Below are 25,905 nucleotides of genomic sequence, written 5' to 3'. Positions count from 1 at the left end.
GAAACACACCATCTTGAGTTTGTATGTTTTTGTACGCTCCCTGAGAGCATAATATGAATAGTTTGTGTGTTATCAGAGATGGTGATAAGTGCTAGTTTCTACTGGACTATTAAGTTTTGGCCACAGTGATGCTATGGACTTGGCAGATAACCTACTTCTCTGAGCCTTTTCAGCAAACTGTATGTATATCTTGGAATTAATATTAATGCAAAATTTATTTTTTTCCTTTTCCAGTAAACTGCTGCATAAGAGGGAGAGTGAGAAGGTAGATGCCCAAGAAGAAAACTTTCTACCTAAATACCAGCGTGTGAAAGACCTCTGCCAGCGAGCTGAGTATCAAACAGCTTGTGAACAGCTTGGCCAGGTAGGGCATTGTACCCCTGGCTGAAAGCAAGCAGTTGTAGTTGGGCTAAGCTTAACATTTTAACTGTGACAGTGTCCTTCACCTTGTCATCAGTGCCAACATAGAAATCAAATGGCTCATTCTGTGGCCTGTGCTCAAAACCATATTATAGCATTTATGAGATTGACTGTCAGTCAGGAAATTGCTGATTCAAATGCCTCTCTATTGATTCCTGACTACTGTTAAGAGAACTGCCTAGGCTGTTTTAACATTTTATTCCCCAAACAGAATGTGGCTGGGATTCATTAGTGATGACATGCTACAATGAACCTAACAGATTGGCCTCCTCCAAATACACGTAGCTCCCTTTGCTTTGAATTATTAATATAACTCATTTTGTTGTTATTATTTGGAATTGCATACGGGTAAACTAATATTCTGTGAACTCAAGATACTCCTCCTCTAAACAAAAATATACTGTGAAAACACATGTGCAGTTATGACTGCAGGCAGTCTGTGTGCATATGGGCACAAAGCTCATTGATTGTGTGTCATTTCTCTTGTTGTTACATTACTGTTCTGGGCAGATATGAAAATACGTTCACTTTTGATTCAAGTTATGTAGAAGAAATTCAGGAAACAAAATTTAGAGCAGTATCAATACATGGTCTCAGTGCAGAAGGTTTTGCAAATTTACCAGAGCAGTGCAAAGGCGTAGCAAAGCTACCACCAGCAGCTCTGCTCCTGGGGAGATTTCTCCACTCTTGGGGGTATTCTCGTCCTCTGGCAACATGGCAAAATTGACTCTGTGCCATTGCTTTCTCATCCAGGTACTGGTCAGAGCACCCCCTTCCAAGGCCTGTAATGCGTTCTGCCCATGGACATGTGGACAAAAGGGTGAAGGTAGATGAGTCCACATGCTAATGTGTCTGTTATTAGACTGGCATTACCTCATATCCTGACAGCTCAGAGGGCTGTCAGAGTAAGTCAGCCTGTGGAATATAACCATTCTTGCAGACATGATCTGAATGTCTTACCGCGGCTATAGTAAGTAATGGGCTACTTAGGCTATAGTAGCTTGTTTTCTACTGTTGGAGGCCAGATTCCCTGCTTCTGGCTCTACCGGTCATGTAGTTCAGGGCATCTGTGAAATGACTCCATTGTTCCTTAGGTGTTGGATTCAATTTATACATATAAGCATGTTCCAGATGCTCTTTTCCTCCTGTGGCTTCTTTGTCAGATTTAATATACAGAGAGATTATAACAGCCTGTTCTTCCTAAAAATACTGAACTGCAGTAGTTTATTGTCATCAGATGTCTTGAGCTGAAATTTTAGATGGGTGGGAGCAAGCCATTGTTTTTTGAATTTGCAACGTTCTTTGAGAAAGTGGGGGAAAAGTCATTGTTTCTGCTACAACATCATCCAGTAAGTAGTTTGGGGAAATATAGCTTTTCTTTTTCCATCAGTATTTTCCCTTTGAGAGATGTTTCAACTTCTTCCTTTTGTCTTCATCTTCCCAATTATTTTGAACATTAATGTAAGAACAGAGGGGAAGAGAGAGACTTTCCAAGTCCATGTTGTCACTGAAGCTGTCTCTTTGCATAAGGTAACTTAGCTACATTCAAGCTTTCTTACTCTAATTACCACATGTCTCAGTTATGGAAGAAAAAGGGAAGGCCCTTTATTGTCTACACACATTCAGAGGCTTATGTTTTCTTCCATGGATAATAAAATATCTTTGAAATCTGTAAGAAGTGGGCATAAAATGTCAACTCCGTACTCAGAATTGCCAATGAATTCTGAAGTGAAGGTGTGCTAATAAGAGATGCGTGTGCTACATCCTCATTGTCAGGAGTCAGAGAGGAGGAGAATTGTTTTGAGCAGTTCAGTCAGACGTAATTGGAAGTGATAGGATGAAATTGAGCAAAAAAGAAATTTAAGTTGGACATCAGGAAAAATTGCCTAACAATCATGTCAATTAGAGTCTGGGAAGGGCTCTCAAGGGAGTCTCAATCCATCTAACCCCTGCTCTAGAGAATATGTCCTAGTTGTCTGTCTAGACAGCAGGAATAGTGGGAGATGAATGTGCTTGTTTGAGAATAAATTGTGTCTAAATATGGGTGCACCCAAAAGTCTTCAGAGTGAAGCAAGACTAACTTCTCAAATGACAAATGGGTGTTGTCTGTTTGCTGGTGCTGTTCACAGCTCTGCATAGTAAGTAGAATGAGCCCAAATGAATAACATACCACTGCCTTGGGGGAGTTTGGGATATACAGTGGTTATTTAGCAGATGTCTCCTCATCCTGTGGGACACTTTATTATTGTGCATTTACCAGTATCTGGAGTGTTTTGTGCAAAAGGTGAATTTTCACATCCTGATGCAAAGATGAAGAGAAGTCTGAGTCAGCATTGGGTGAAAGCTTGCTAAAGTTGTTGGGACTCTTTCTTTTGACTCAAACAAGTTTTGGGAACCTGCTATTCCATGCACAGAGAACTCTGAGCGGTGTCAGGGAATCTGAAGTGTGAGCAGGAGATGAGAAGCACAAATGGAGGACAAAGACTCAGAAGGGGAGTGAATGAGAAGAGACAAGACAGAGCTTAAAGTAAAGGAGAGGTAAAGAAAGCTTTCAATGTGAGATGGAGAATTTGAAATTCTGCTTTGTGAGCGTGCAAGTTGTGAATACAGTTCTATCACCACAAAATGCTCTTCCTCTGCAAATCTCTGTCACCCTCCTTGACCTATAATCGTTTTGATAAGAGAGCACCAGGATCATGGAGATGAGGCTATTCACGCCGTTTAAAACCTTTTTTCAGAGTCCATTATGTGGGATTTTTTTTGGCAACACTAATATATGTAAATTCTTCTGAGTGCAATGGGAATCTGTGTGTTGCCATGTTTTCTTTTTCAGTTAGTAGGGTTTGGTCTGTGTTAGTTATTTGCATCCAACAAAGGGTGACTGTAGGCTCAGATGAAAGAGCAGCTCAGCATTTATATTCAAGGATTTAAAAGAGATGAGCTCTTTCTTCCCACATGAAATAAAAAACATTTATCCTAGTACCTAATAGGTTCCACACAAATTTTTTTCTCTTCAGTGTAGTTCAGCCTTTCATTCTAAACTGACTGGTAAGTGGAAGCTGACCCACTTTTATCTGGCGGCCTGCATTAATGTGCTTTTGTGGAAGCCAATTATGATATCAGCGTTGCTCTGTAGAGTATTCCCAGCAACTCCACAATATCATAACAACAGCTGCACAAAATCTCCCTCTAAGTCATTTGCCAACTTTGTGCACATTTGTTAAACATGCAATACCTGCAGCACTGCTGATTGCTATAGGGAATCTATGCTGTACATGGGGGGGAAAAAAATTGTCTTTAGCTGGACCTGGCATAGTACAATAATATTGTGAACTTGTGAAGAAAAATAGTTGTCTGAATTCACATTATTTCCTTTTCAAAGCTCTGTTTATGTGCAAATCTGATACAAGTAGAATTTGCCTTTAAATAGCATTAAAAATATTCTTTTTCACCAGGAGAATATTCAAAATGCAAAAATTTACACTTTGTTTCCTTCAGGTGTTCTGCAAATGAAAGGTTTTCCTCTCATTGCTTTGTGCTGTACCAGGATCGTGAAGGGATATTCTCTTTTGTAACTGGCATGGAGATATCCTATGTAAAAGTATGTCACTTTCTTGATTGGTCCCCCCAATTCTCTTGACATAGCAGTGATGAAAACTATTCTGATCAATGTGTGCTTTCCTACAGCAGTTCATAAGTGGTACCGTTAGATCATATTCCTGCCACCATAATCATCATTAGCCATTGCCTAGTGCCAAGGGTGGAGCAGTAGAAAGAATTACTTACATTTTCTCCCTTTCCTGAGAAAATTGTAGCTTAAACTTATGTTAACCAGACCTAGGAAACTAAGTCAGGTTTTATAAGGAATTTCTTTAAAAACTGGGAAGAAAGTTTCTGATCTGTGTATTTTTTTGTGGTTGTCCAGTTCTTTTGTATCTAGCAGAGATATCCTGAGGTTACTAAAGAATTTAGGTTCTGTTGATAAGTGAAGTATATCAAGCCAGCTAGAATCCAGATAATTTTAATAACTCATTAGGCGGATCTTTGGCATTCCAGTGTGAGTTGCACGTGCTCAGCAACTTTCAGGATCCGGTTCTCAGTCTGTGATTGCAACAAGAAATGACTTGTTGATAACTTCATACATTAAAAATGTTATCAGCCCTCAAACTGATAACATTAGGAGGCAACAAACCATGAAAATTAAAATAGTGATGATTTATTAAGACCTGTTATTCAAGGATTGTATTCCTTATCAGGAATTATAATTAACAAAACTATTTTCCTCCTTTAGCCAGAAATAGCCTGTAATGATTTCCAGAGGCTATTTTACTTATAGGGTTTTTTGCTTGCTGTTGCTTCACAAAACTCTTAAGAAAGTTACATCTGTTGTTATCCGAGGTGTTTAAACTCCTTGTCATTGCAGTAGTGGATGTTACAAATAGCTTGCCAAAATCAATACCAACATTTAATAAAAATGCCAAATTTTTCAAATATCCTGACATGAGCAGCAGTATAGTTTAGCTCAAAAGACAAAGAGCTGGTGGTCAGGAGACTGGCTTCACTCTCAGAACTGTTACGGACTCGATGTGGGACCTCAGACAAATCAATTCCCCTTTTGGTGCTCCTGGTTTTTTCGTCCACCACTAATGTAATATCTGCTTAGGCTGCACTCACTCCTTAGCTTCCGCAGTACCTAACACAGCAGCTGGGACCATTTCATACCACAATCCAATTATTATATTAATAATAAATGATTATATAATTGTAATCTTAAATTTAGCTGAATACCTGATTTTTCATTTGTGTGCTAGTTGGTTGACCCACCTATAGATATAGTTTGGGGCATTAAAAAGCCCTCCAGGTTTTCTGTCAATAAGTTGTTCATCCACCTTATAATTTTAAGGGTTGAGTGATATGTAGTGTTTGACAACTGAAATTGAGCTGAGAGGCCAGAGGCCTGAATCTCCAAAAGTCATGAGCCAGTATAATGAAATAACGTCCAGTTGGAATGAAGACCAGGCAGTGATATTTATATACTGATGACATGAAACAGAGGAAACTGGACTCGTCCTTTGCCAATGGATAAATTGGAAGAATGTCCAGACACACACACACACAAACAACCAACCAAAGAAACAAAAAACCCAACCAAACCAACAAAAATGTTAAAAGATTAAGAAAATAATGCCTGTGGGGAAGAGCTAAGGAACTAGGTGTATTCAGTCAAAAAAATAACTGAGGAGAGAGGAATCTGTCTGCATGAATCTAAGAGATGCTATACAGAGGACATGAACCAATTATTTTCAGTCAGCAAGAACAGAGAAGTAGTGGTGTGTATGAAACAATGGGAAATTCAAGTTGACTGTTTCCTGAAATCTGTAACACCGGAGCAGTAGGACAAGCCACCAGCAAAGGCAGTAGAAATACCTCTTGTAGAGAGGGGCTTGCGTCTCTGGATTTTGCTGGTCTGTCCTCATTAGCCCAATAAAAAATAACACAAGGAGCAAACTGCGGGAGAAGAGCTAACTAAACTGTAACTTCACCTGTTTCATACTAACTAAACTGTAACTGTATTGTTTCATACAAGAAAAAGTGTGTCCTGACTGGACACAATTTAGGCTGGAAGTTAGAATATTTCTAGCTGTTAAAGCAGTTTGTAGCTCACCATCCAATGTGGCAGCAAGCATGGTGTTCAGAAAGCATCTGTATAAACTAAAGAAGATGGATATTGCCAAAGTGGTTTTGTCAGGTTGCTGGCAGGGACAGAGGACTTCATTATCCTGCAGAAACTTTGATTCCTAGGGCCTATATTCCTAAAACTGTTAGGGAGGGAGCCTTGCTGGCAGCTAACCGATCAGACAGTTTCACTTTTCACTTCTCTGTAAAAGGGAATGGAATCTCTTTCGCTTAACAAAAAGAGGAGCTGATGAGACACAGCATGATGATTTAGGGCTCAACTCTGAAAGCTGTATGTTTCAACTGGAATCTTTTCTTAGCCAGGCTTGTGTGATCAGCCCTTTCCTCCAAAGAAAACAATGTCAATTGAGAGAGATTCACTGAAGGAAATGAGTGAATTGTAGGAAAAAATCCTACAGGGAAGGTCATGGCTGTTTATTTCTGATTGGGGCCGCAAGTGATGACTTTGAATTAACATCTGTGATTGCTATAGCGGTAAAAAGACAGTGATGCACAATAATGCAAAAATCACTTGATGGTGATGGGGGCTGTGAAGGAAATAATGGGGGTTTGACACACAGAAAAATACAACATTTCTTTTTCTGCTAAGGTGTCATTTGCATGTTCAAGGTGAATAGTGTTACTGGAGGGAAACAGGGCATCTGTTCAATTTACAGCTGATGCTGCTAAGATTCATGTTTCATAGAGACTGAAGTCCTAAATTTACTCTTGTTGATACATATAGCAGGTAGTCTGGGCTGGAGGGGAGAATATATGTTACAAACTGTCTTCTCTTTACCTTTGCAGTGTACCTTTGAACAGGATTTCAGTTTGGTAGCACTAATTTCTACATTAAACTAAAGCCCAGACTCTTCAGCTTTGCACATGAATAACTGAGTAGTGTGTGTTGTGCAGTGGGAGGTAGGGCTGAGGATGGAGCAGAAGTGTTAGAACAAGCCCAGCACAGTAGGTGGCAGAAAGCACAAGCACAGCAGCGAACTTGGCCTGCCTGAAGATGGTGGGAAATCTCCAGCTGCAACAGCTTTAACAAATAGGTGTCTGGAAAGTTTTGCTCAATGTGAGCTTGATGGACTTCAGGATATATTGCAAAAGCCATTTATTTGATGGCTTGAGTTACTGTTCTGCAAGGCTTTGCAGGAGGAAAGACAGGTTCTTTCTTGGGAGTTTTGATATGAGCTGGGATGAAGATTATGGGGGAGTTTGGGTTTTCCACTGACTTTTAGTTTGTGTTAAACTGCCCTCCCTTTCAGGAATTAGCTCTTGTGAGATATTACAAGCTATAGACCTTGAATTAGAAACATATCTTCTGGTCTAATGAAGAAAAGATCTGAAAAGTTTGGGGCAAGTGATGAACTAAAGGCACTTTGTTTTCTTGACTGTTTGAGATAATCCACTATTTATATGTAATTATGTTTTGTTGCTGGATGGTTATCATTTGTATCTGTGAGCCAAAGTATCTCTGGGGCACTCTGGAGTTCTTCATATAGAGATATAATTATTTAAGTGATTGCCTCTTATAAAATATTTTAGTTGCTTCCAGGGTTTGACACAGCAAAATTCATGAAATAATGAATGTATTATTTCATTATACATTTCTAAATCTGCAGTGCAGATTTAGAAGCAAACACTGAACACATGTGGGGGCAAAAAAGAGTTTCAAGCTTTTAGTTTTTTCCCAAAATAGATATAGGCATGTGTGTGAATGTGCCTGGGATTCAACAACTTACCCTTGGTCTGCTTGTAAGTAGAAACACAAATTCTCTAGGTCAGTATCAGTCGCAGTCATTTCCACAGGATGTTCTCAAACTTAGGGAAAAAGTGCAGTAATTGCAAGGGAACTGACTCTGCTTGACAGTCAAGAAGCTTTAAACATTGTGAATTCTAGCATTTTAAACTGGTTTCTAGTGCACAGCATACCATCATGCAGAAACCTGTGTCAAACCCTGGAAGCAACTAAAAGGGTTGCCCATTCAGCAGTGGGCCTGTTAATGCATACAGTGTGGCCTTCCAGCAAAGCCTTTAAGATGTTTTCATTGTAGCATACAAGCTGCCTTGGAAAGATTTAAACTGCACCAAAAATTCAAGGATTTTTTTCCAGTTCACCTGGAGGGGGAAAATGAGCATCACTTTCTTGACAGGAGATGAAAGAAATAGAGAAAAAATATTTTTGGGCCACACATCAGAGGGCGTATTTGCAGTAGTTCTCATCATGGCATTTAACTTGCCCTCTGTTGAATCTTCATTTTTCATGTATCAGACACCTACAGCATAGAGCTCTGCTGAGCAGAAAATGCAGTTTGTTCATGTATTTTCAAAAATAAGATTCAGACGAATTGAAATGGGAAACAGCAACAAACATATTTACATCTTTTTTTTTGTTGTGAAAGAAACTATTGCTTATTCTAGTAAACTAACTTTTACTTCAAACCTCAGTCTGCGTCAATCAATGTTAGGCATTTATAAAAAATAATAATAAAATTAAGACAGCAATTTGTTCTTCAAAGGTTATTTTTGTTCTACATCTCGTCTAGGTAGATGTGTCCTGCTTTACAGATGAAGAGTGTCATGCAAAAATGTCTGATTCAAATGTCTTATTGTCAGTATCTCTCACTGATTTCCTACAATTCCTTGTGCAGAAAGTTAAGCCAGGTTTATCTGCATCAGCGCAAGGCTTGGATTGTACAGGAGGTTGGGCACAATATCTGCACCCAAGAAGTAATTGTAGCTCAGGAGACTTGGAATCCAGTTGTCTGAGGAAATAAGTGGACACACCATGAAACTCATGGACATAGATAAATCCACTTAACTGGCCAGTTCACTTCTGACTCCTGTTAAATTCTGTATTATAAAAGCACAGTGATATTGTTTTCTTTCTTTGCTGTCACACAAACAACGGAGTGAATTTCAATGGAAAATGTAGACTTTGTTGCCCTAGCCTGGGCGCACCTCTCTGTGGGTACTGAAGTGACTGAACCTCCCTTGTAGAGCTGCAGGCTGCTGTAAAATAGCATCTCGCTTGGGAGCTGTTGCTGTTTTTCCTTCTGTTCTTTTATTTGGAAAACTCTCAATATTCCAGTGAGTCCTGGAGGCACAGACTTAGGATTTTGTAATAGGGAAAAAGAGGAACGCCTCTCAAGACTCAGCAAAAAACTGAAGTGTTTCCAGGAGATGTTATTTAAAGCAGTAGCAACTGCTACTGTGAGGTTTTTTTATGTATCTCGAAGCCTAGCTCTGTAGCTAGTAGTGTATTGGTAAATAAAGGAGGAGGTGAAATGATTTTGTGAGGTATCTGGGAAGTGGGTGAAACTTCTGTGCCAGATTGAAGGTAGCTAAACTCCCTTGCCCTTGGCACAGCTCTGACGGCAGCACAAAGGGAGATATAAGCAAGTTACTTCAGGTTTTGAGTAACAGGAAGAATTGAAGATTAGAGATGAGATTTTTTTTGTTTGTTTGAGTGGAAGAGGGAGGGGGTTTTCACTTCACAAGCATCCAGTGCAGCTCACCATTGCTAGTTAAGCCCAAGGGTGTTGAATGGGAAAAGCTATTAGAAACACTCAAGATAGAGATAAACTCATCTAACTATAGACTTCTATAGCTGATCCAGTCATACCCACCCCTTTAAAGGTCAGTGAAGAGACACAGGCACTTTTGCAGGGCAATCCTTTTTCTGTTCTTTTTTATATAGCTACCTTAGGATGAAGTGAATTGTACCCTGGAAGTGACTGTTCTTCTTTGACTGCAGAACCAGTTCAGACCAGATCTTTACAGTAAAGGAATCCACAACTTGGATAAAATCATCCCACTGTCAGACATTTGAGTTAGGAGAGAGGAGGAGACTCCTCCGAAAAGTTTTTTCCCTTCTTGTAGAGTATGGCATGAGACTGAGATTATATCCAGGCGTGGAGCTTGGTGCTGATTAATGGCGTAATAGTGGCATAGATTCCTGCCAGCCTGACACATACACTTGCTGGTAGGGAAGGATTCTTTTCAAACCTGTGGATAAGGCTTGAACATCCTTGGTTTATGCCACGGTCATGCTTCTGAAAGTTGTCGCTTGTCACCTCCATGTTTTTAGCTGTACTATTGATTTTGTTAAGAAATTTCCATTGTTCTGCCTCCAAGAAACAAATGCAAGTGTTCCAAAGAGTTCCTGTTTTGTCTGAAAATGGAAGATTACAAAAAACTGTGGTTTGGTAGTGGGTGATACATGAGCCCCAGTTTACTATGAGGAATCTCTGGTAGATCGCTGGAGCTGGCCATTAGACAAAGCACAGTTGGGATAGAGATTTAATGACCAAATTTTTCTTCCAGAAATGGCAGTGTGTGGAAGATGCCAGTGGAAAGCTCAAGCTACACAAGTGCAAGGGAATGGCGAACTTGGCAGCTGCAGGCAACAGCAAAGGCACCTCCAATATTTTGCCCAAGTATTACAACAGGAATAGTGAAGACTGCAATTGTGAGGAGAACGAATACAAGCTGAGCCATGTCGGACGGAGAAAGAAACTCTTCTCCAAGAAAAGTAAGTGAATCCATTGTATCTTCTGCCTCTGCCTTAGAAAAATGTTATGAATTTGTTCACTAACACACGTAATTGTCCTGACTATCATGGACATTGAATTCTGTCAGCATATTTATAGTGTATGTAACTATGAAACAGTGTGCCTTGTATTGACAATCAGATTTGCAAATATCGCTGTCTGTAGGAAGAGGAGTGTTTTGATCCAAAATAGGGTCCTATATTTATGCCTTTCAAAACTGGGAAACGCAGTACACACACTGAAGTGGCAACTAGCACATCCTTACATAGGCCATGAAACATGCACAGTCTTTTATAGCAAATACTCTGATTTTCAGTAGGTACTGCAGTGCTTGGAACCGTTACTGCAGTAATATATTTTTAATAAGGATGCATGTGCTTTGTTACAGAAGCTGCTTGCTGCTAACATCCCTTTCTTGCGCTCAGTCAGCAGACACAAGGCTGACTTTTAACCAGAGATTACATCCAAAGGGGATGACTGTTTCTAGTTTCCTTGGCACAGATCAGGTGCTTTTTCAGAAAGCCCATTCCACTGGCTTGGTATTAAACCTTAGTCAGACTAACATCTATATTTGAAGTACGTAGTCTAATTATAGATTAGAGAGGCAAATGACAGCACAGAATTATTATTCACTTGTAATGTTTCTTTCGTCTCACCCCACAAATACAGAGCCTTAATTATTTAGCAGATTAGTCTTTCTGTATAATGACCTGGCACAAGCTTCAAACAGAGAGTTTAAATTGATTTTCTCCCATTATATTTGCCTTGCAAGCTGATTAGTACCTACTAAGCTAATTTTTAGTTGAAAAAAAATTATTGGTTCCAGGATGAAATTACTCAACTATATTTGCTGTTTAAATATGTGGCACAGCAGATAATCTTTAAATAAGACTAGAACTTGCAGTACAATTAACTCTTTTTTTTTTTTTTTTTTTTTTTGTCAGAAGAAAGTTCAGTCATGGGGAGTCAAATAACAGGAGTAGATTGAAGGCACTTAAATAAGAAGAGGAAAACAATTTAAGTGATGGCAACATAACACTATCTGATAATACTTAACACTTACTTAAGTACTTTCATCTGTGTAGTGCTTCCTAAATATTAACTAATTTTCACAACATCCAGAGAAAGTGGTTAAGTGTATAATTACCTTTAGTTTATGTATGAAGGAGGTTGAGGTAAAAAAAGTGAAGGTTGCTCCCTCTAGCACAGGGATCAGAATGGTGTTTTTTTCCCCGATGTTCTGCTCAGAAGAGGCAGTTTATCCAATACCCTTCAGCTCACTTGCCTCATTGAACTGTAAGGCGTAAACTGGAGCAGTGTAAGACAGGATCTTGACAATCGTCCCATTGCTTGTGTCTTGAGTAAAATAATTGACTTGGCAGATGCTTTGTTTTTCCCTCTGCCCACATGCAAGGTGTGCTGTGCAGTGGAAAGGTTAGCTTGGACCTATTGACATAGACCTTTTGGTTTGGTGTTGGCTATTCTTTTACATGCACGCATCTAACAAATCACACACTGCATGCAAATGAGCACAAAGCAATACACGTCAAGGTAACGTTGCAAGCTTTTTCTAAACAGCTTACCTAGAAAGCTGCCTCACTGGATTATGGATGGTAAGAGGGTGACCTGAATACTGATGGGTGCGTGTTTGGAATTTTGTGACCTGTTCTGTGAGACTTGGGATAAAGTGCAGTCTGTTCTGGGCTGCATCATTCTGAGGGCATCTTTGGGGTCTGCTACTCAGAATCTGATGAGTACATGGGATCATACTGCAGCCCTATTTGAGTGCCAGTAAATGCTATCCATCAGATTGAACAATAGCTAAACAGAAAATAGACATTTCAAACTGGACTAAGGTCACGTCCACATTAATGCTTTAGTTCACGGCAATAGTGTAGTTTTGAAGGAAACACCCTGATCACTCCCTTCTGTCATGCACAATAGAGATGGATTTGCAGAATAATTTTGATGGATTCTAATCTACAGTCATTTGCAGAAAACTGAATTGGATGCCCTGCTTCTAGGGTGCATCTTGTTGCAAACCCTGATAGGGGTATGAGGATTGCTCTTTCAGAAAGATTAAAACCAGTCGTGTCTAGTGAGTACATGTGGTTTAAAAGACCAGACTAAATTGCTGATAGAGGAATTGAGGCGCCAAATGTTTTCATAAAATAATTACTTTCTAATGTAGGCATGGTCTAGATGCATTGTCAGGTGCACTGGTGCATTTAGCAGGCAACAATATTTTCTAAACAGGGTCGTGTCATGGACATGCCATTTGGGCCACGTACAAATACAGAACTTGCCTGCAAAGCACTTACATGCTAGAAACACACAAGCGTTAATATTTGGTATATCTGGGTGTTGGTGTCAGGAAAGTTTGCATTTCTGTGTCCTCTTCATTTTCTTTGGTATGTTTTTATTTTTATAAGAAAGATGAAGCAAAGCTTTGCAGTAGGAAGAAAGTTTAAAGTAATAGCGAGCTCTTAAAATCTTTGGCTGTGTTGTGGTCTATTATGTTTTTCTTGCTGTAGATCTGATCTCCTCCTCCTGTGATGAACAAGTGCATGTGATTAAAGGAGTTATTAAGCTGCACGTAGAGAAATGATGATAGGCTACACAGATTTGTAAACAACAAACGGAAGTGTCTACAAAGGAGCTAGTGCATTTTTATTCCAATTTTCACGTCACTCATTTTTCTTCTGAGGTAGTCTCAATGCTGGAGCAAAATGACCTTCTTTGTTATTTAAAAAAAAAAAACCCACAACAAACTCAAGCCTGAACATCACTTCAAAAAGAATTCATTTGAAGTCTAATTTTTGGTAGCAATTGTGAGAAACTTGATGTATGAAAGTTTTTTGGGTGGGTTTTTTTTTCCCCTTTGAAATATCTAAGGACACAGATTCAAAATAAGATTTGTAGAAATCCCTAGGTATGTAATGTCCAAGAAAAAACACCTCTAGACCTTTATCCCTATTTCTAGACACTTGAGATAGTTTCACAAATTTGACAAGAAAGTGCCTAATTTTGCTGTTACAGAAAAATATTCTGCTTCTCTACAAAATTCTGGAAAATATACAGACATTACTGGGAAATGTCAAGCAGGAATTGATGAGGCTAGTGGTGAATGTTCTCCTCGTGGCACGTGTAGAAGCAGAATCCTTGCATACTGGCTTATTCTTTTGTCATTGTGATACTGGAAAATACATCAGATCCAAAATTCCTACATAGAGTAAGTGTCATCAGGGAAGACTAAGAGTTGTCTGTGTCCTGCAGTGTTCCCCTGAGCAGTCATGCTCCTGCTTTGGGGGAAGTGCCATACAGTAGTTATAGTTGGTTACAGACTTTTCAGTTATCCCTGAGAAAACTATAATTTCCAAATTATTTCAGTGTTAAATCATGAATTTGGCAACTGCAAAATAAGTAACAAGGCTTGAGTGATGAAGATGTGAGGACAGTTAAGAATAAGCCTAAAGGCTGGGCATGTTTATGTCAGATATGAAGTTTATGGTTTTATAATACACCATTGCCTTGCTTTATTCAGTTGACTAATAATTTTGGATAATGCAGTTCCTGCTTTTACTAGACAGTGTTGAAACCTGAGATATTACCAAAAAAATAGTTGTAAAAAATCAGGTGTATTTGAGTCTCAAAACTGGGGAAATCTGGACTGGAACAGCGTACTTCCTTTCAGGCTCCAATAGAGAGAGGCATGCTTGTCAAGTGGTCCAAGAAGATACAGCTGGATGAGCGGGGCACTGAAATGTAGTCAGCTTTCTTAGGCTTAAATTTCTCCAAACTCCATTTCCAGACTCAAGAATTGACTCTGTAACCCAAGAATTGAGGATGTAACTTTTTAGCAGTACCATCTGAAAGACAGCTGGCTTCTGTAAGAGAGGCGTCAGGGCTCATAGAGCTGACCAAAGCCAAACTTTAATAACCCAAAAAGGGGAGTATAGGTGTTTGGGGCCAAATATTTAACAGCCCTAGATCTACTTTGTGGGTTGTATACACAGGTAAATGAATCAGAGAGTAAAACTTAAACCTGGGGGAGGATCAACTAATAAGTAATTAGACATTGGTATTTATGCCTGCAGTGCACTTTGCAGGTGGGAGAACACAGCATAAATGAATATTGATCCTATTAAATATTTTAACCACTTCCTCTGAAAATAATGGAGTTTGGTGCTAATCACTGCACTGAGTCAGCATTGTGGATGCCACGTTGTGATAAAGTGATACAACAAGTCCTTTATGAGCTGTCTCACTCCAGACCAATTTGTTCGTTGTAAGGCTGGGTTAGTTTGGCTGCAAGGGAGGAGTAACTCCTGGCTTCTAATTCTTCAGGGACGTGTGTAGACGACAGTTCCCTGCAACTATCTGCTGAGGTCCAACGTGCTGGATTGGCATATTAGACTTGGAAGGAAGGTAAATTTTTAGTTGGCTGAGCTTAACAAGATGAAATGAGGGAACAATTAAAGAAGTGGGAGTTTATACTTTGAATATAATTGTTAGGGTGTAGCTTTTTGGAACTTCCTCCTACTTCTGAAAAGATGGGAGTTTCCTTCTCATTTAGTGAAACGTTTCCTGAATGGGTGCCTGAAATAAGGTTGGGCTTTTGAGTGGTTTTTTTCCCTTCAGCAGTGACTCACCTGGCTTAATATCAGCAATAAACTTTGAACCACAGGTGGAAAATGTGCAAAGCCAGACAATCCAGCTGGTATTCCACTTTCTGTGTGTGGTACTGACAAGAATATAGTGCTTGGACCAGTTTCAGGTGGGAGGAGATAGTTATTTCTCTTCCCACAGTCTGCAAAATGGCTTTTGAGGCTTTTGCGATCCGTTTGGAATTAATATAAGGCTTCTTGAAAAACATCACTCTGCGTTAATGCCAAAGCACACCGATTGACGTGAATATTTCTGTTGTCAATTTTGGTTGCTCTGCTTCCTGTTCTGCGGGGATTATCCCATAGAGAAAGTTGGCTTTTCTGTGGAGCTTGGGATTGCAAGAAAGATGGGTCTTCTCATTTGGCACATTGGTTGAGTTTTCCCCTTAACAGATTGAAGAAGGAAGTCCCCTTCTTGTGAGATGTGCTGCATGTTTCAGCTCTGTGCAAAGGAAGGGACTGGAGGAGCCAGGAGACTCAATTGTTTCCAGTAATGTCTTCAATGACTCCAAGCCTCATATACATAGCGGACTCAGGCACTGGGCAGGGAGGAGAAGAGAGGCTGTGGTACTTAGGTTGTACTTTTTCTCAAGGACTGAGATGATCGTGCTCAGTGTAATGAGTGACTGTGAGCAGGAAACACGGTCAGAGATACTCCATCATACAGTAGAAAAGTTTAGATACGGATTTAGACTCCATAACTAGGATATATTTGTGCTATTCCAGACCAAACAGAAGAGGAGCTCTGGGAATTTGGGCTGGGATGGAGAACTTTGGAAAGCACTAATGACAAAAAGATCAATGGGAATCTCATACTGTGTAGTGACAATTCGTAGCAAATGTTTCATTTTGCCTTTGAGCTACGAATGCAGAAGCAAAGTCTGAGGAAGTGTATAGCACTGGAGGGTTAGGCTTTGTGTAGAAACTCACTGACCAGTCTGCATATTGGGAAAATAACTGCAAAGAAAAGAATTAGATGTGGATAAAGGTAAAAATTCAGATATTAATCCCTCCTAAAAAAATCAAGCATCTTATCTTGAAGAAAGAGCATAGAATTGAGAATAGGCTCAGCTTGAACGCTGGGGACAACTTCAGGGAAGTGTTGCAGGAGTCCTAGCACTGGAGCATTGTACGACAGACAACAGCATACAGCAGAGAACCAGTCTGTAAGGATGACCTCAGACCTTGCTGTCAACAGTCATGGTTAGTTTTTTAAGGCCTTACTGCCATCTAGTGACTCTTGGGGGGAAAAGCAGACTCTCTTTGAGCTGTCAGCTCAAAGTGATACCAGACAAGTATGTTTTCTTTCCCCTCTGCCATCCCTGTGCATTTGCATTGTATCTGCCTTCTCTCTCATGCCTTAAGGCATCCGTTTATCCATGCAAAAGGTAATGAAGCAGCTCTGAGGACAACAGCAACAAACATCATTTGCCATCAGTTAATTCCAAATGTCACAGTATGGGCTGGGTTTTCCCCTCCCAAGAACCACAGAGAGGACCAAATTGTAACATGCTGTTTCTCCCCCTCTTAATCCTTTCACTTCCTTTTCCATGCAGAATACAAACCAAGCTACGTCCGGAATCGCTCTATCCGTTCTGTGTCTGTTGAGCTGGATGGAGCCATTTATAACTTGGGTTTAGAGGATGGCTACCAACCTGTCTTACCAAGAAACATCACCAAGCGACACAAGATGCAGAGGGCTGTTTTTCGCGAGGAGGAGGATAAAGACGTGGGGGAATTCAGTGGCACCGGTGGCATTGCAGAGTACACAGCCCCTAACCTAATAAAAGTGACTCACAGGTGAGTGCACGTGGTGTATTTCTAAATGCTTTTGCTGCTGAAGTGACTACTTTACATAAATGGGTGTGTTAACTTGTCATAAGCATATTGTGTCCCTTTTGGACACCCAGTCTAGCTTTGCTAAAATTCATATTCTCATCTGTACAACAGCTTTCGGGTTTGTTTTAATTTTGTCATGTACAGAGAGGCGTGAAGGTACTGAGGAACTACAGCAGTGCTTTTATGTCTACTGTCTTTGGAGTCAGTAATGACTCGTCAATGTGTGCTTCCACTGAGGACAAGCAAAACTGTTTGCAACACAGTGTGTACACCTATCTGAAACAGGAAAGGCTCTACCCTGGAAATCCTGATGTGCAGCGGGTCACCTGGCCTGTCTGAAGGCCAAAGGCTCTAACGGGAGTATGACCCAGTTTCATGGCGTTGGTTGCTTTGTATTTCAAACACCAAGTCAGTCCTAAGGGAGGAAGCAGCGTCTCAGAGCTGTCTGTAACCAGTGCTAGGAAAGGAAAATCTGTATTATTGGATGAAGTTGGATGGACCAGGAGCTTTGGGAAATGGAATATAATGAGAGAGAGGTGAGGGAATTGTCTGGGCACTCTAATAGCTAAAAGTCTCTTCCTCGGTGTGCAAGTCTAGGGGCTGATGATGTATCTTCAACTGTACTTAATTAGTTTAGTCACCCTTTCTGCTTGTGAATTATCAGGAAATCTGCCAATCATTATTGATTATATGTATTAAATTGTTTAATGACTAGCTCATGTAAACATCCATGAGCTAGTTAGCTGCTGTTGAAATCTGTGGTTCCCATTTGACTTCTGTTTACAGGGTTAGACTTGCTAATACAAGGAAACATAGCTAGGTTGACATCAGAGAATTGTGCCCTCTTACCCCAGCTCTCATGAATGTTCAGGACCCATAAATCACTATTTGTGCTTTTCTTCTGGAACAAGTCAAATTGATTTATGCTGCCTTACTGCGTGAATCCCAAATCCATGCAAGGAACCATCAGGAAGGTTGTGCATAGTTTGTGAGGAGTCCCCAGGAACACTTGCAGAAAAGGTAGAACTGCAACATGGATGAGGTGGTTTAAAGAAAATAAAAGGAGTATTGAAAATACTCAGCTTTAATTTAAACAAGCATTCAAAAATGACTATGTGGTATTTGTTGACCCCTAATAAGCATCTTAGGTAAATCTGTCAAGCATTTGTTTTTGAAATAATTTTAAAACTTGGATTGCATTAGAAGTTAGCGAAACATAAGCACATAAAATTGTCAGAGGGTGTCTTGCCTTTGAAGTCAGAGAGATATCTTTGAAAAACTTTATTCCTTTTGTAGAAAAGAGCAAACTTTCTTTGTTTCTTTTTTTTCCCCCTCCTTTTCTTTATGATGTAGTCATACATCTTGTAAAGAAGTACTTTATCCTTGCCCCTACCCCTGTATCACTTAATTATGCATTGGGAAATTGCTTCTGAGTAATGCTTTCACTGCTTGCTAGTTAGTAGAGATTATTTATGTGGACAGCCTAATGAATAAGCAAGAACTCTGTGCAGCACAATTTACATATAGAAATTAAGTAGTCAACAGGTTCTGCTTGATAGGAATATTCTTCTTGAATTTTTCTACTTCTGAAAAATTTCCATGGCAACTCAAACCAAGCTTCTTTCCTGGCTCATAGCACACTGTTCTTCTCTTGAATGAACACTGGTTTTTTTGAATTCTGCCTGTCATCTCCAATCTGGCTTCTCATCTGTTCTGGACTTGTTATTAGAACCAGCTGTTTGCATTGCTCTGTGTGTGTGTGTGTAGCCACTATAATAAATATCGTTTGTTTTCCCATGCTAAGGTGCTATATCCTGGAGAATGATACCGTCCAGTGTGACACAGATCTGTACAGATCACTGCAAGCTTGGAAGGACCATAAACTTCATATTGACCATGAGGTCAGTTGATGCATTTTCAGTCTCTGTTTTTTGCATGGTTTTCTGTGGGCTGATAGGATCATGCTGACCGTGTTTGTGTCTGTCGGCCTGTGAGTGTCTTTGTGGAACTTTTTGAACTTGCTCGCTGATTTCAGAATAGATATTTCAGAGATAATGAAGTTATTACAAGTTTGTGAAGACAAGATGCTACATGGAGTAGAGAACTGCAACTGAAGGGACAGCTGAGAAATATAAGCCTTACGAGATAAATGAGAGACTTTTAAGTGTTCCCATCCTGGGAAAAATTTCATCTGGACCTTTTTCACATCTTATTAGCCCTGTTCCCCCTGTACCTCTCAAAAAGAGGCCTTCAACTGTCAAACATAAGCCCAAGGAAAAGTGAGCTTTGTTAGTTTCAGTGCTTTTAGAATTATTTATTTTGCTTGCTTGTATTTTTCTTAACTCTTGCGCTTTGGAACTGAATTGGTTTTTCTTAGGCTTGTATATATGAAGAACCTGGAGATCATTTGCCCTGTGAAATTACCTGTAAAATTTCATCTGACATTTTTGTCACTAATATTGAAGAATACAAGCTCAAACCCTTCACACATGTTGCATATGAATTAGGCAGTTTTCTAAGGACCAGATAATGGGGGAACAAATGCCAAAGAGAAGCATAAAGAAAGGACCTCCTGTAATCTCTTACCAAATTAATGAATTCACAGGAAAGTCCTGTGTGAGAACTTGTTGCCCCCCCCCCCCTTTGATGGCACAGATTGACATGTAGCAAGGCTGGTAGATACTGAAAAACTTACTAGATCTGCTAGGATTCAGAAAGGGCAGTTTCAGTATCGCTGAACTCTTCTAATTCCTTTTTCTTTGGAAAATGTAGGCTCTATGGAGTGCCGAAGAAAATGAGAGCTCACTTCTGTCCTGTTGTGTTCCTGATTTAGGGTCACACGGCTGGATTCTTTGTGTGTTTTTCTTGAACATTCTGTCCTGCCTGTGCTTCAGCAGCCCTGTGCTTCCACCAGGCTTATGATCACTGATGTCTACTGGTAGCTTTGCAGTGACTTCATTGTTCACATTGGATTACTTTGTTTTTTCTGCTGTGTAAAGAACCGAAGTAGAAGCCTGTAATACCCATCTGAGTGGAAATGGGCCACACTGTGTGTGAGCTAGATTGAACAAAAGCAGGAGTTTCATTTACTGAAAAAAATAGACAGTTAAAAATAAATCATGCAGGTGGCACAATTAACTGCTAATCCATATCCCATGTGGCCAGATCCTGCTAAAGACTGCCATGCAAAATGACAGAGCCTTGCTGCTTTTCTTTTTCAGAAGTTCTGAAGGGACTTCAGAGCACTCCCTCCCCATCCCCTCCTTAGGTTCATAACAGGATGAAATTTAAGGGCTTCATTTTCCTTAGAGTAACCTTTCTCCTCTTGTAAATATGCTGTAGGGCACAGGAGGACAAATTACAATGGAACCAGGAGTGGGTGTCTACCTGAGGCTGTGTCCCCCATTCCCCAGTGCCACCTTCTGCTCTCACAACTCAGTAATCAAAGCAGGGAAAGTGCCAGCGAGGTTTCCTCCTCCGGTAGTTTCCTTTTGGAAAGGCAGATAATTTGAAAATGCTTGTAAGTGGTGAGAATCATGGAAGGTGGTGAAGAGGGAACATTTGGTGACAATAGAATGGGTTTGAGGAGGTTAGAGTAAGGCTAAATCATACTGTATTTTTTTTAACCTGTGTCTTTACTTTTTGTAGATTGAAACTTTGCAAAATAAAATAAAAAACCTGAGGGAGGTGAGAGGTCATCTGAAGAAGAAGCGACCTGAAGAGTGTGATTGTAACAAGATAAGGTATTTCTTGTGTACTTCAGAGTAATTATTTGTCACGTGCAACTGTAGCTGATTTGTGTCTTCACCAGAGAGATCAGAATCTGTTTTAAGTGGCTGTCTACTTAACTAGACTCTTGTGTAACGCTTGCTGGGGGAGTTGGGCTGCTGCAGAAGTACAAGGCCTACCTTCTGCTAGGCAAGAGTTTAAGTAAGTGCCTCTCTGTCAAGTGGTGATGATGTAACAGGGCATGTTCCATGGCTTCTAAACGAGTTAGTTATGCTCTTGTACTGAAGATGCTGCAATTAGATACCAGAGATTAATATTTTAAGCTGCAGGCTTTTTTCTGAAAGCTTGCTTTCCACAAGTGCAAATTGTCAATATGGTGCAGTGTTAAGCAAACTTGTTTTAAAAAGAAGAGTGTGTGAAGTATATGGAATAATGGGGTGGGGAGATGAGATGAGGGAATTTCTTCCCATTCAGTTTTTTCAGGGCTGGATGTATTATCTCTTAGAATGCCGTACTGCAATATTTAGCAGCTATGTCAGGTGGGAGAAGCAGGAATTAACAGTTGGTGCAGAGTAACTGTATTTTTGTAACCATCACTGACTTAGTGCACCAGATCTTTTTTCCCCTAGTAGAGATGATTTGTGAATTAAGTGCAGCAGTGATTATGCATTAAGGTCTCTGCATAACTGGTTCTCATATAGCCCAATATTTGCAAAATGGCTGTAGGATCAGCCCACCGATTGCATTGAAAGAAGGTTCAAGCACACCTGAAACCTGGGGAGCAAGCAAGCTCTTGCTCTGCAAATAAGCACAGCAGAAAATATTTCAGAATCAAATGTTAACCCAAATAGAATTTGCACCTGAGAAAACTGTTCAGAAAGAAACTGGGAGCAGCTGCTCCTGATCATAGTGATCACAGAGCAATCTCTGAGGCTGCTGTGAGCCAGATGTCACCAGGAGTACAGCAGCCACACTGGTAGTAGTGGTATGAGTATCACAAAAAAAGCCGTACCTGGATGTTTTCAAAACCACAAGGCGGCCCTGCCATTGTCTGTGGCTAACGCAGCTTTAACCAAGTAGCCTCTGTGAGGCTCAGCCTCTTGGTACAACAGAACGGGGGTTTGAGCGTAACACTTAAATCCGAGGAGCTGCAGCAGACGTGAGGTATGTAGTCATTGTGGCCTATGGGGATGCTGCAACATAACAGCTTCAGCACAGATCACTAAAACATGGAGAACATCAGTTTCTTGGGCTATGCCAACCCATATGTGGAAACCATGGTAAAAAGTGTTTAAAAGGAAATCAGTATCATTCAAAATGGCAACCCACACACAAAAAGTTTATATTGTCTCCTAATCCACTGCTTTCAAAACTGGTGTTAACAACTGAGTTTGTTTAATATATACTGTAAAGATGAAGTAATTTTTATAACAACTGTTTTATTGTAAATGTAAAGAATGTTACATTTTTCAGGCCCAAAATAGAAAGCACTTACTTATAGTTGTGAATAGCATTATGAAGATGAATGATCCCACTGAAATCAATGAAGAAGTTAATCATCTGAATTATATATGTTTAAGTGTTTGCAGAATTGCATTGAATTAGCATTTAGGATTAGTTAAGGAAATACAAAGTGTCTGTGGAAGACAAAAAAAATTAACTGTAGATAGATAGTTCTTTATTAGTCTTATTTTGTTAACTTGCTATAAGGATTAAATTTATTAAAGCTCCCAGTAGCATTACTAATTTAAGAGATTTGTTCTGTTTTGAAGGGAATTTTAGTCTGACAACAACCTGAATTCTGATGTACTGTTTAGAAAATAACCTTTATTGAACTTAGTTTGTCTTTGCTGATTTTATCTGCCCTGTGTAGGGAAACAAGAACCAATGACAACTAAAATTGAAGACTGTAGCTACGTATTGCAGTGCAGCCGTAGGGCACCAGAGGTCACTGTGCATGAATGCTCTGAGGAAAGAATGAGGCACCACAAGGCTCAGGAGTGCCTGACCCAGTCTAGCAAAGCTGCTTTGTATTCAATTTATTCACATGAATAAATTAAAGGAAGAAGTGACACTGACTTAAATCTGCTTCAAATCCTGTACGATAGTGTGGTATGAATAGGAGTGATGATTGTCTTTCTGTGGTTCATTAACAATGCTGGTTTTATTTTCCAGTTACCATTCAAAACACAAAAGCAAACTGAGGCACAAGGGATCTGGTCTTCATCCTTTCAAGTAAGTGAAGGCCTGTGCCTTTGAAAGAGGAAATGCAAAGACATTAACATTTGGTCCATGCACACCAGTTATGAACAAAGCAAAAAATGTACAATATTTCATTTATCTTGTATTGGAAAGAATAGACACACAGACACCTGGGCAAGGAACTAAGCCCCTGTTGAAATGCTTGTAAAGTCTGAGATAAGGTTCCTGGTTTGGGAGATGTCACATCACAGACTCCAGGCAAGCCTAAGCCCCTTTGGAGGCTGGCTGTTTTATTTTTTTTTTGTCTCTCCAGTGCCATTGAATTGCAGAGTCATATCCAGAGCCATTTGGAAGAGAAGCCATTTAATTAAAAAATACCAGTTCTTCCTTTCCCTCAAAGCAGCTTATTGTATTAGCCGTTTCATTTTTATTTTTTTTTTTTAAATGTGTTCAAGTATAACAGTCTGCATGACCCTAATGTTTCATGTGTGCAGGAAAGCCCTACAGGAGAAAGACAGGCTGTGGCTGCTTAGAGAGCAAAGACGAAAGAAGAAACTGCGCAAACTGCTGAAGAGAATAAAAAATAACGACACATGCAGCATGCCTGGTCTGACCTGCTTCACCCATGACAACCAACACTGGCAAACTGCTCCCCTGTGGACACGTAAGGAGACTTTAAACTAAATCAGAGGTAGGCGGGTACTGGCAAGGCTGGGCTAGGATGCTGGGTTACAGGAAGTTATCGATGTCATTAGTGATGTAGCCAAAGCCATGCAGCCTTCTCATACTAAATAATCTCTGTTTCAGTGTTGCCATTATCTTTGCACAAAAGGCAAGGGAGTTAAAAACAAAAACAACTGCCAAAAAACCCCTAGGGATATTGTACAGTACAGTTATGGGTAGTATCTCACCATGCGGAATGGTTCCCGACCAGAGAAGACAGGGAAAGCAGCTAGCCAAGATCTTGCCATGGCAGGAGGGCAAGAAGCTGATGCTGGAAGGCATTATCTGCTTTAGAGCTCAGGAGTGAGAGAGAGAGAGAGAGAGAGAGAAACTGCCTGTGAATAAAGTAATACCGTAAACAAAGAGTGATGAACAGTGTCAAAGACAGCAGCATGTAGCTTATGTCTTTATAACTCTTCTATTTGCAGTAGGCCCATTCTGTGCCTGCACCAGTGCCAACAACAACACATACTGGTGTTTGAGGACAATCAACGAGACCCACAACTTCCTGTTTTGTGAATTTGCTACTGGATTTCTGGAGTATTTTGATCTCAATACTGATCCATATCAGGTATTTAATCATAGAACGGCTCTAGAAATACATCATTGTTCCTTATCGATGATAAATTGAAATAGCGTGGTATTGGTGCAGGATGTAGATAAGGCCTAAATCATTGAACGCAGTATGATTTGGCTTTTTTCCTGTTAGGTCTAAACCACGTGTATTCCATATATGAAAGTTACCGAACTAGAGAGCAATAGTTACTAACAAGAATCCCTGTTTATTGCAGCTAATTAATGCAGTGAATACACTAGATAGAGACGTTCTCAATCAACTGCATGTCCAGCTCATGGAATTAAGAAGCTGCAAAGGGTATAAACAATGCAATCCAAGAACTAGGAACATGGATCTGGGTAAGTGCCTTTCTTACCACACTTGAAAATTCCCCAAAGGAAATGGGACTCACTTACCATTGTGAAACTTGTATCAGTCAGAAGGATTTTAGTATTTATTTACACTAGCAATGTCCTGCTGAGGCTAATGGCTGTATGTTCAAATTCTGTATTTGTTCAATTTGTGTTGTGTAATGTTTCTTAAATGAGGAGTGAGCAGTAGTCTAGTGAGGAGTATTGCTGAGATGCAGGGAAAGGAACAAAAGTCATGAAAGAGGGGAAGAAAACCCGAACAGCCACTTCCAAGCTTATAGACTCACAGGGCAATTCAAGTCAGAAGGGACATCTGGAGTTCATCTGGTCCAAACCTCTGCTCAGTGCAGGGTCAGCTCTCAGGTCAGACCAGGTTACTCAGAACTCTAGCTGATCGCATCTTGAAAACCTCCAAGGATGGAGACTGCACAACCCCTCTGGGCAACCAGTTTGGGCAGCTGAGTTTCAGCATTCCAGCTGTAGGCACAAATTTAAAAGCACTTCTTTTAGAGACAGTGCAGTCCATGCAGCCTTGTGGTAAACTGCTTAAAAAATAACTTGAACTTCAGAAAGGACGCTAGTGCTTAAGCTGATCAGTTTTCCGTAACCTGTGTTACTGCAAGGTAGGTGTGAAATAGCAGCACATGTACAAAGGATTGCATTATGCTACCAAAGGATGTGCTCTTGTTGACCGTAGATTTGAATTCCAAAAAGCAAAATGGGCCTTTGGGCCTTTACTCTTGTTCTAGGCTAGTTTCATCCTTTTCTACCCCTTAAATTTTCTGTGGGTCTACTCAGTCACTCAAGGGATCTGGTTTTTATACTGCCTAGGATTTTATTTTATTTTTTCAATATTGAATGATGATAGCAAACCAAAAGGTACAGTTACTTATATTTCTTCTTTATAAATTGCATTTCTTATACCCCTTAGTACAATCAACTTGATGTAAGAAATGCTATTTTTAAAAAATTGTAGCCTTTAGAACTTGAAGACCCCCCCACCCCCAAAATACTGCTATCTTACTTGTGTCCACCAAGCCCAAAATACTATTTTGGGTCTTATTTAGTACATGCACCACATAGAGCTGGTCATTTTGAAATCAACAGGTTTTGGCATTTAAGTACACCACTGAAGGACATTTACAGAAAAGTTTCAAAGGTTC

The 25,905-nt window shown here is 40.0% G+C and overlaps 1 protein-coding gene across 19 annotated transcripts in view; it reads left to right on the top strand.

Annotated features, from left to right (window-relative positions):
* The window catches only part of SULF2 (sulfatase 2), a 161,359-nt gene that overhangs the window by 132,941 nt on the left and 2,513 nt on the right, over positions 1-25,905 (top strand). For 18 of the 19 annotated variants that reach the window (XM_075768838.1, XM_075768837.1, XM_075768835.1 and 15 more), the window contains 9 exons: positions 235-364; positions 10,429-10,636; positions 16,879-17,122; positions 18,966-19,062; positions 20,810-20,904; positions 23,066-23,125; positions 23,587-23,756; positions 24,244-24,386; positions 24,607-24,730. In XM_075768838.1, coding sequence (XP_075624953.1) covers positions 235-364; positions 10,429-10,636; positions 16,879-17,122; positions 18,966-19,062; positions 20,810-20,904; positions 23,066-23,125; positions 23,587-23,756; positions 24,244-24,386; positions 24,607-24,730 — 1,271 coding nt within the window. The remainder of the gene's footprint in view (positions 1-234; positions 365-10,428; positions 10,637-16,878; positions 17,123-18,965; positions 19,063-20,809; positions 20,905-23,065; positions 23,126-23,586; positions 23,757-24,243; positions 24,387-24,606; positions 24,731-25,905) is intronic. The other variant, XM_075768839.1, reaches the window with a different exon arrangement.

This window comes from Balearica regulorum, chromosome 16 (assembly GCF_011004875.1).
Source record: "Balearica regulorum gibbericeps isolate bBalReg1 chromosome 16, bBalReg1.pri, whole genome shotgun sequence".
In the NCBI taxonomy this organism is placed as follows: domain Eukaryota; kingdom Metazoa; phylum Chordata; class Aves; order Gruiformes; family Gruidae; genus Balearica; species Balearica regulorum.
Note: the sequence above shows the minus strand (reverse complement) of the source record. Positions and strands in the feature narration are given on the sequence as shown.